We start from the raw sequence: 11,044 nt of genomic DNA, 5'->3' as shown, positions 1-11,044 counted from the left end.
ATTGACCTGGCTCCAATATTAAAGAAGTTGAGTCATTCTCCTTAGACCCATTTTCCAGCATGTTGTTCACCGTCCCCACATCTAGAGTGCCATTTACATTGCTGTGGACCTCAACCAAAATCTACACCAACAAAATTAATAAATACTCAGATCGGTTGTAGTATTTTCCAGAACAGAATCTCTGATTTACTTAATGGTTAAAGGTTAGACAACACTACTGCAATTGCAGCAGATAATAGAATAGAATATTAGTTACGTAAAGGGGGGAAAAGAGAATATCCTCTACTATCTAATTTATAGCTGATAAATTGTATTGGTAATGATATAAGGATCAAAGTTAATGAAAAGGGAAATTTTTCATAACTCCTAGAAACATTCTTCTCATCAAAATCACTTCTTTAGATTTTTTTTTTTTTCTGTTTTGTCTTAACCAGGAACATTCTTCTCATTTTCACCATCAAATAAATACTCCACAACAAAAATGATAACTCAAAGAAAAATGCAAATAACTCCCTAATTTATTATCCTATGTTTCCTTAAGTTACATAATATTCCCTATATCTGTCCTCATCTAGCTAACCCAATTCGAAGTCTTTAAGATAAAACTTCTCTGAACCTTTCTACTTTCGAAATTAATCTTTCTCTAGTCTAACAAAATGATGCAACATCGGCAAATAACATGCATCGCGCAGCTCATCATGAATATGCCTAGTAAGTTCATAGATAACCAAGAAAGATAAAGATATTAAATGGCAATCAAATTAAGCTAATAATGATGAAAAACCAATCTATTTCCCCTATAGTCATGTTAGTTCCTGCTTAAAACTTAAAAGATGTTCATCTTTTACCATATCCACTAGCTACTAGGTGCTTAGTTTCTTTGATGCAACTCACTACATGATCTCCCAAGCATTTCCATAGGAACCTTAGACAAGCTTTATCTAGATTGATAAAATATAGGCAAACTTTTTTTTCCCTTTTGCTTCCCTAAAACTTTCCATCAAATGCTTTATTGACCAAATAGCTTTTGAAATAAACCACCTAGGAAAAAATTACAGATTGATTTTCCAAAATACTCGTGTCCATAGCTGTGGCTCACAGGTTTGAAACCTTGAATCTTGATATTTTGTACAACTTAATTAGCTTTATTGTTAGTTTGTTACAAATAGGTAAATTGTCCTCCATTCCTTAGGAACCGTCAGTGTTCGTAAACTTTCAGGTCATTAATTCACTTCGCCCTACAAAGCCTTTACCTCACAGAGCATTCAAACTTCAAGTAAAGAACAATTTTTCAAAACCGACTGAAATTTTTTTTTTTTTTTCAAAACCGACTGTTTTTTTTTTATTTATCAAAATCGACCCGGTTTTGTGATTAGCAGGCTAATCACTATCCTAAATAGTCGGGGTTGGCAACCCCGACTATTTAGGATAGTGATTAACCTGCTAATCACCCTTTAATTAGGGTTTAACACCCTCCTAAATAGTCGGGGTTGCCAACCCCGACTATTTAGGATAGTGATTAGCAGCCTAATCACAAAACCGGGTCGATTTTGATAAATAAAAAAAAAAACAGTCGGTTTTGAAAAAAAAAAAAAAAAATCAGTCCGTTTTGAAAAATTGTTCTTCAAGTAAAAGTATCATTCTGGGCCGTGCAGGGAAATCTTACTTTTAATTTCTTTGAGGCATCTATGACTTTGCTAAACTAATATAATGCATGTGCTTTGCACGTGAATGTACATGTTTTAAGTTTTAATAAATAAATTTGTATAATAAGATTGCTTAAAAAGAAATGTATGAATTAATTATTATTGTGTAGTTATTGTAATTGAATATTTTTGTTAACCTTTTTTTGAATAGGTCTCCAAATCTAAAATTGTTTTTAAACAAAAATGTCAATCTATGAGTTCTCTTAAATATGCCCCTCCAACTTAAAAGTTATTAACTTAACTCTAAATTAACTAAGTTGTATTTAATCTTGCTAGCTTTTTCCTGATGTTCCCGAGATAGTTACACTTTGATATCTGTAATTTATTACAATAGTTACTTCTCATAATAATTATTTAATAGGGTAAATTACATTAAACTCTTATGAACTTTTAGTCCATATGAACTTTAAAAATTACACTAAACCCCTAATGACTTCTCTGTTTCAAAGAAGACCCCCAATAACTTTCTAAATTTTACAAATAATCCTATAAATTAGAACCAAAAAATGATATAAAAAGGTATTCTCAAAGTTATTGGGGGTTTGGTGTAATTTATCTAAAAGATATTAGGGGCTTTCTACAAAAGTTGTTAGGGGTTTGGTGTGATTTCAAATGTTCATAGGGTCTATATACTACAAAATGTTGAAAGTTCATAGGGATTTACTATAATTTACCATATTTAATATTATAATTTTTACTATAATTTACCTTATTTAATATTATAATTCTAAGTTCAAGTAATACTATTAAAATATATTGTCTATATACTATACAATATTTATCTAATTTAGTTTGTTTAATTATGTTGTTAAATAATTTAATACTATAGTTATCTTATAATTTTTTGTTATACTATCATTAACAATTATTAGTTCTATTATTAATGTTAAATAATTTTTTGTAAAAAGGTTAGTTTTCCATCATTACCAAGTATATATTATTCAGTATCATGTAATAATCTTTGAGAAAATACTCTAAAAATAATATTAGATTATTTATTTAATTTATTTAATAATATAATGCTAAATAAATAGTGTCATTCATAATTTATGTGATATTATTAAAATAAATACACTATCTATGCTAATAAAAAATTTATTCTATTTATTTTATTGCTCATTGAATTAAAGTATAATTCTTAATAGTATTTAGTAATATATTATTCTATTTATACTATTATTTTAATTATTTCATTATAATTCATAAATAATTATTATAATAATTTAATTGGTTACCACTAATAATTGGGTATACTTATTTTATAAATTATTTTATTTTATTATTTTTAAATAATTAATTAATAGTTATAATATTATTGATAATTATAATCATTTAGGAAGGTGAGGAGGTGCATAATTAATAAGAGGTTATATTTATTTAATGAAAGATTAATTAGAGATAATGGCATAGTTAAAATTTATCAAAATTTAAGAGGGAAAAAATAGAAATTAAAAGTTTTAACACCTCAGTCCTCTTTTTATAGTAGTATAAGTATATATGTGTGTTTGTAGGAAATATGGTTATGTATACATACATAACCATATTTCCTATACACACACGCATATGTATACATATGGGTACCAAGCATACTCATATTCCCCTCTCGCTATATATGCATACATACGCACACACATACATATACACATACACATAAATATACGTATACATGTATGTATATGTTTATATACATGTACATATACATATGGTAACCAAGCATAGCCACATCCCCCCTCATATCTCTATATAATCATAAAGTGTTACCGAGCGTTTGCTCTTTTTAAAGGGTAAGATTCAATTAACTCCCTGAAGTTTGGGGTTCCTGCACATAACCTCCCCAAACTTTGTGGGGATTAGCACATAACCCTCGAGTTTCGAGCTTTGTTTATTTCACCTAACCCCCATGAATTTTGAGGTGTCTCACTTAACCTCCCCTAAAGTTTGAAGTTTTTACAACATCCCATTCCTCCCCTGTAGCCTACATCATTTGTCATTAGATCTAATAAATCATAAAAAATTTATTTCAATACATATTAATTTATTAGTTTTATGCTTAAATATTATTTGCTATGAATTTTATTTTGAAAAATAATAGGAAGGATTAGAAGACAGTAGTGTGAAATGTGTATTTCCTGTTTTTATAATTTATTTTCCTTTCTTTTATTTTGCTTCCTAAACTTTTTTTATCGTGAATTTTGAAAAAATTGTGTTCAAGACTCTTGGAATTTTCTACATTTTCATTCTCTTGTACGTTTCCTCAATTGTTTATAGGTGTGTGGCATCAACTATTCATCTATTTATCCTTTTATATTTTCAAACATTAAAGATTTCATTGGATTGATCACTTCTCTTTTTTACCTTCATATTAAAGAGTTTTGTCCCACTTGAGGCCCAAAACATGAGAAGTGTTTACTAATATAAGCATTAACCACTGATTTTAGGGTTTAAAAGAAATAAACAAATGATCAGGTAAGAAAAGGATTCATAAAACGCTTCATAAGCCCAAGTACAATTTTCTTTTCTTTATTTGTTGATATATTTTTTATAAGAATTATGTGCAAGGAGTCTTATACTTTAAACTTGAAAATTCATGTTCAGCAACATTTAAATTCGTAAACCAGTAAACACTATTTGTATCATTCTTTTTTTGCCAAATTTACCAGTTACATTTTAGATAATTTAATTATCTTAGATATTCCATTCATTCACACACCTCAATTAGTCTAAGTAATGATATTTCTTAAAATAGTAAAATGGTAATTATATAGGATCAATCTTGAATGTTTGTAACTCTGTAGAAAGAATATTGAAATTTTGTATGTTTATGGGAGAAATTCTTAAATTTTATAAGATTTACAGATTAACTGTGTAAGCTTCAAGTAGTAAATTTTTTTAAAAGAAAATAAATATTCTAGAATTCAAATGATGAGAAAATTATAAATAATCCTGCAAAGATTGCTCTAATTATTAGTTCAAGAGAAGTATTAGTTTAATATTTTTAGTTTCTATTAAAGTATTAGTTTATTAACATTAATTTTTAGTAAAATATTACTTCTAATGAATTTTACTTCAATTTTGGAAGTCTTTTTTTTTTGCACTTTTAATAAGTTCTGGTGACGTATCTATAATATTTGTAATTTCTGGTATTTTTTATCCTTTCTATAAACTATGTGAATTCTAGGGATTTTCTGCAAAATCCGCAATTACTTTTTTGGGGTTGTATTTGAAATATCTACAATTATAGGGTTCTTTATGCAAATTTACAAAATTAGATTAAGTTAATGTTTATCATTTTATATGTGTTATCTGCATAGGCTCCACTAAAACTGGTTGTTTTGGTTATGTGTTTCATTACCTGGGTTGATCTGGTATTGTTTATTTTGTTGTATTGTTTTCATTTATTGGCATTAGACTTATCTGTTAGTCAAATAAGGCTGCACCAAAAAGTAGCCGCCCCATGAAATAAATGAGTTGCCATCATTTGTTGACAATTGATGTAAAGAGGCCGAAAATTTTGAAAGAGGGAAGCAAAGGACAATGCATTCGTCAAATGGCATGGAGAAAAAGGAAGGGTACTCAGGCTATAAAATCCTCACCCCTCTTCCCTTGCCTGATCATCCCTTCAGCTGCTAAGATACAATCAAGGCAGTGAGAAATTATAAAGAGGCTAAAAGGGTGAGAGAAATCAGTGAGTGAAAAATCAAAGAGAGAGAGTACTCAGGAGAGAAAATTAAGAGCAATTTTCAGAGTGCTTGTAATATTACTTCCATTAATGAAAGATCTGCAGCAACTCGTGGACGTAGACAATTTTGTGCCGAACCACGTAAATCTTGCGTGTCCCCCATTTTGCGCATTTATTTTGCTTTCTCTTAAATCTGACAATAGGTGAATATGCGTAGTTTCCTAACAACTGGTATCAGAGCTCTTGTTGTGACGTCTGATAATTTTTTAAGAGATTACTATTCACATGAATAGTGAATTTCGTGAATAGTGAACTTTTATCGACGGTACCGACTTGTCGACAAAGGTGTCTTAATACACGGTGGTTCGCAAAATTGTCAGAAACGATCCAGAGGAAGTCAGATTCAAGTTGGAGCGATGGCTGCAGATGAAGAGAAGGTGAAAATTAAAAAGTTCGATGGTGCAGACTTTGACTTTTGGAAGATGCAGATTGAAGATTATCTGTACCAGAAGAAGCTGTATCAACCTCTCTCAGGAAGTAAGTCAGATGATATAAAGGATGAAGAGTGGGCTCTTCTCGACAGACAAGCCATTGGAGTTATCCGATTGACGTTATCCCGTAATGTTACTTTCAACATAGCAAAGGAAAAGACCACGACGGGTCTTATGACGGCTACTTGCAGCATGTATGAGAAGTCATCTGTCTCAAACAAAGTTCACTTAATGAGGCGGCTGTTCAATTTGCGGATGACAGAAGACGCATCGGTAACTCAACATCTCAATGAACTCAACATAGTCACAACCCAGTTGAGTTCAGTTGGGATTGAGTTTGATGAGGAAATTCGAGCATTGATTCTTTTTTCCCTACCAGAAAGCTGGTACACTACAGTCACGGCTGTGAGTAGCATTGTTTTAAATATCCCCGACATGGCCCGATATATCCCCGATATATCCTTTTACAGGGCTTGCCGCAACCGATATGGTCTTTAAATATCCTTTACCGTTTTTTGGCTATTTTGAGTGATAAATCCCCGATATGACCGATATATTAGCCGATATGTGGACCAATATATCTTTTTATATAGCTTGTTGCAAAATAATATACCGTGTTTGGAATTTTTGGGCGAGATATCAAGATTTTCCCATTATATCAAATGACATTTTACCCTAAAAAAAGTAGATCGAATGTTGCAACGTTGCTTTGCACTTTTGTTTGTTTTAGAAGGTTGATTAGTGATCCTAAACATATATTATTCATATTTTGTATGCTTAAATTTCATTACATATGTTGAGATTACATTTTAATGTATTATACTATGTATGCAAACATTCATTATGGCATTCCGATATTTACCACATATCCCCGATATTTCCCCGATATCCGCAATCCGATATGAATTTTGGTCATCCGATATTTCCCCGATATCCGATATTTAAAACCTTGGTGAGTAGCTCATCGGGAAGCAACAAGTTGAAGTTCGATGACGTTCATGATATGGTTCTTAGTGAAGAAATTCGACGGAGAGAATCAGGTGAAGCTTCAACCTCCTCAGCTTTACACACGGAGTCTAGGGGAAGAACTTCAGAAAGAAGTTCAAATCATGGCAGATCAAAATCTAGAAGGAGCAAATCTAGATCAGGAAAGAAAGACTTCAAGTGCTACAATTGTGGCAAGAAGGGTCATATCAAGAGGGAGTGTCGGGCACCAAAAAAAATACTGGCGCACAGGAGTCTGCTAACGTGACCGAGGAAGGAGGTGATGCTATGATTCTAAGCGTCAACAGTCCGATTGAATCATGGATTCTTGATTCAGAGGCATCCTTCCACTCCACCCCATGCTGAGAAATCATGAAGAACTACGTCAGCGGTGATTTCGGAAAGGTACATCTAGCAGATGATGAAACCTTGAAGATTGTTGGCAAGAGAGACATCCGATTAAAATTACCAAATCAGACCACATGAAAGTTGCAAGGAGTGAGACATATTTTTGGTCTTAGAAGAAATTTGATCTCTGTGGGACAGTTTGATAGAGAGGGTTATTGTACAACCTTCTCGGATCATGAATGGAAGATTACCAAATGAACACTCGTCATTGCTCGAGGTAAGAAAAATGGTACTCTCTATATAACCTCTAACTTAGAGAATATCATTGCAGTAACAGATGCAGATGAAAAATCAAACCTATGGCACCAAAGGCTTGGTCATATGAGCGAGAAATGGATGACACTTCTGTCAAAAGGGAAGCTGCCGGATCTGAAGAATGTAGATGTCGGCCTATGCGAGGATTGCATCTTTGACAAACAGAAAAAAGTCAGTTTTGTAAAGATTAGCAAGACACCCAAGACAGAAATGTTAGAATTGGTTCATACCAACGTATGAGGGTCATCTCCAGTTTCATCTCTTGCAGGCTCACTGTACTATGTCACCTTCATTGATGATTCTACAAGGAAGATATAGGTCTATTTTCTAAAGAAGAAATCAGAAGTCTTTGATACCTTCAGAAAATTGAAGGCCATGGTAGAAAATAAAACTGGTCTGAAGATAAAACGGCTGAGGTCAGACAACGGAGGAGAGTACAAAGACAGTAGATTCAAAAAATTTTGTGCAAATAACGGGATCAAGATGGAGAAAACTGTTCTCATGACACCGCAGCAGAATGACGTAGCGGAACGCATGAACAGAACTTTGAATGAACGTGCCAAAAGCATGAGGATACATGCCAGCTTGTCCAAGTTTCTATGGGCTGAAGCTATCAATACCGCAGCCTACCTAATCAACCGCGGATCCTCAGTTTCCTTGGATGGTGGAATACCGAAAGAAGCTTGGAGCAGAAAAGAGGTAAACCTTTCACATTTAAGAATCTTTGGTTGTATCTTTTATGTACACAGATTCTGCTGAAAGAAGTAAACTTGATGCTAAATCTAACAAATGTGTTTTTGTTGGTTATGGTGGTGATGAGTTTGGTTACCAATTTTAGTACTATGAAAATCGGAAGATCATCAGAAGTAGAGATGTCATATTCAATGAGAATGTGATGTATAAAGACAGATCAACTGCAGAATCAAGTAGCTCCAGTATAAAAGCTGAAATAAAGGAATTTGCTGAATTTGAGGAGATTTCTGAAAATGATATTCAGACTAGCCCTGAAGCAGTTCAAGAAGAACCAAGCACGCCAGAAGTGAGACGCTCCTCCAGAATTCCTAAGCCAACCCAGCGCTATTCGCTTTCTTTGCACTGCATGTTGCTGGCTGATAGTGGTGAACCGGAGTGTTATGACGAAGCAATGCAGGTGAAGGATTCAGTCAAGTGGGAGTCTGCTATGCAAAATGAGATGGACTCGCTCATGTCAAATCAGACGTGGGACTTAGCTGAATTACCACAATGTAAGAAAGCTCTTCATAACAAGTGGATTTATAAGATCAAAGAAGAGCATGATGGGAACAAGCGCTACAAGGCAAGATAGGTTGTCAAAAGCTTTCAGCAAAAGGAAGGTATTGACTATAATAAAATTTTCTCCCCGGTCGTAAAACTGACTACAAACAGACTGATGTTGAAAATTATAGTTGTTGAGAATTTACATCTTGAGCAATTAGATGTAAAAACAGCTTTCCTTCATGGTGATTTGGAGAAGATTTATATGAAGCAACCAGAAGGCTTCATAAAGGCATGTAAGGAAAATCTAGTATGTCGTTTGAAGAAGAGTTTGTATGGATTAAAACAAGCTCTCAGGCAATGGTACAAGAAGTTTGACAGCTTTATGGGCAGCAACGGTTTTACTAGATGCCAAGCAGATCATTATTGCTATATCAAGAGGTTTGACAATAGCTTCATTATTTTATTGTTATACGTTGATGACATGCTCGTTGCAGGATCAGATCTGCAAGAGATTATAAATTTGAAACAGAAATTGTCAAAGCAGTTCGCAATGAAAGATCTTGGCGTTACAAAACAGATTCTTGGAATGAGGATCAAGAGAGACACGAAGTCTGGGACTTTGATGTTATCACAGGCTGAGTACATCAACAAAGTACTCTCCAGGTTCAATATGCAAGATGCTAAACCAGTGGGTACACCTTTAGGTGTTCATTTCAGACTTTCCAAAGATCAGTCAGCGTGCACACATGGCGAAGGTCCCGTACGCCTCAGCTATTGAAAGTCTGATGTATGTCATGGTTTGTACAAGACCAGATGTTGCTCAAGCAGTGGGAGCTGTTAGCACATGAATGATCCGGGCAAGGTACACTGAGAAGCAGTCAAATGGATCCTCAGATATCTACGAGGCACCACAGGTAAAGCACTTTGTTTCAAAGGTGGAGATACAATACTAACAGGTTATGTGGATGCTAATTTAGCAGGAAATATTGACCACAGAAAGAACACTACAAGATATGTTTATACTCTAGGAGGTACTGCATTGAGCTGGGTTTCATAACTGCAGAAGATAGTTGCTCTCTTCACAACTGAAGCAGAATATGTTGCTATTACAGAAGCCAGTAAGGAAATGGTTTAGCTTCAAAGTTTCTTGGATGAGTTAGGTAAGAAACAATAAGACAATGTCTTATATTGTGACAGTCAAAGTGCTATTCATCTAGCGAAGAATCCGTCTTTTCATTCTAGAACGAAGCACATACAGATGCGGTATCATTTTATCCGGTCACTTCTGGAAGATGGAATTTTAAAGCTTGAAAAGATCAGTGGAGCTCAAAATCCTGCAGACATGCTGACAAAGACGGTGACTACTGACAAACTAAAGCTGTGTTCAGCTTCAGTTGGCCTGCAATAATATCAAGACCAGGAAAGAGCTACTGCATAGATCGAGATGTGAAGACAGATTAAAATCAGTCTTCAAATGGGAGATTGTTAGTCAAATAAGGCTGCACCAAAAAGTAGTCGCCCCATGAAATAAATGAGCTGCCCTCATTTGTTGACAATTGATGTAAAGAGGCCGAAAATTTTGAAAGAGGGAAGCAAAGGACAATGCATTCGTCAAATGGCGGGAAGAAAAAGGAAGGGTACTCAGGCTATAAAATCCCCACCCCTCTTCTCTTGCCTGATCATCCCTTCAGCTGCTAAGATACAATCAAGGTAATGAGAAATTATAGAGAGGCTAAAAGGGTGAGAGAAATCAGTGAGTGAAAAATCAAAGAGAGAGTACTCATGAGAGAAAATTAAGAGCAATTTTCAGAGTGCTTGTAATATTTCTTTTATTAGTGAAAGATCTGCAGCAGCCCGTGGACGTAGACAATTTTATGTCGAACCACGTAAATCTTGCGTGTCCCCCATTTTACGTATTTATTTCGCTTTCTCTTAAATCTGGTAATAGGAAAATCTGCGTAGTTTCCCAACATTATCTAAATTAGGACCAGCTCAAATTTTCTTTTTTAAGTTTCCATTGTGAAATTGTTTTGGGTTTGTTTGATCTGAGCCATATCAGTTTGTATTTATCCAATGCATCATTTGGAGTCCATTCATTTTGGGGTAATTAAACTAAGCAATGTTAAAATAAGTAATCAGCATTTTTAAAATTGCTGAGACTTACTATTACAGTTAAATATTTACAAGTCTTTGCCTCACATTGAAAAAGATAAGCAAAAGACTTTTAGTTATTTATTGATCCACTAAAATTCACACAGGAAAACATTTCTTCAAATCTGACCCTA

At 33.8% G+C, this 11,044-nt stretch overlaps 1 protein-coding gene across 1 annotated transcript in view; it reads right to left on the bottom strand.

Annotated features, from left to right (window-relative positions):
• LOC109830106 (ubiquitin carboxyl-terminal hydrolase 5) overlaps positions 1–11,044 on the bottom strand; it is a 28,271-nt gene that overhangs the window by 9,801 nt on the left and 7,426 nt on the right. Inside the window, exon 6 of the mRNA XM_020397261.1 lies at positions 1–121. This exon is cut by the window's left edge and continues 275 nt beyond it. Within this exon, the coding sequence (XP_020252850.1) occupies positions 1–121 (121 nt within the window). The remainder of the gene's footprint in view (positions 122–11,044) is intronic.

Source organism: Asparagus officinalis, chromosome 2 (genome assembly GCF_001876935.1).
Source record: "Asparagus officinalis chromosome 2, Aspof.V1, whole genome shotgun sequence".
Classification (NCBI taxonomy): domain Eukaryota; kingdom Viridiplantae; phylum Streptophyta; class Magnoliopsida; order Asparagales; family Asparagaceae; genus Asparagus; species Asparagus officinalis.
The sequence above is the reverse complement of the archived record's forward strand: the minus strand, read 5'-3'. Positions and strand labels throughout refer to the sequence as shown.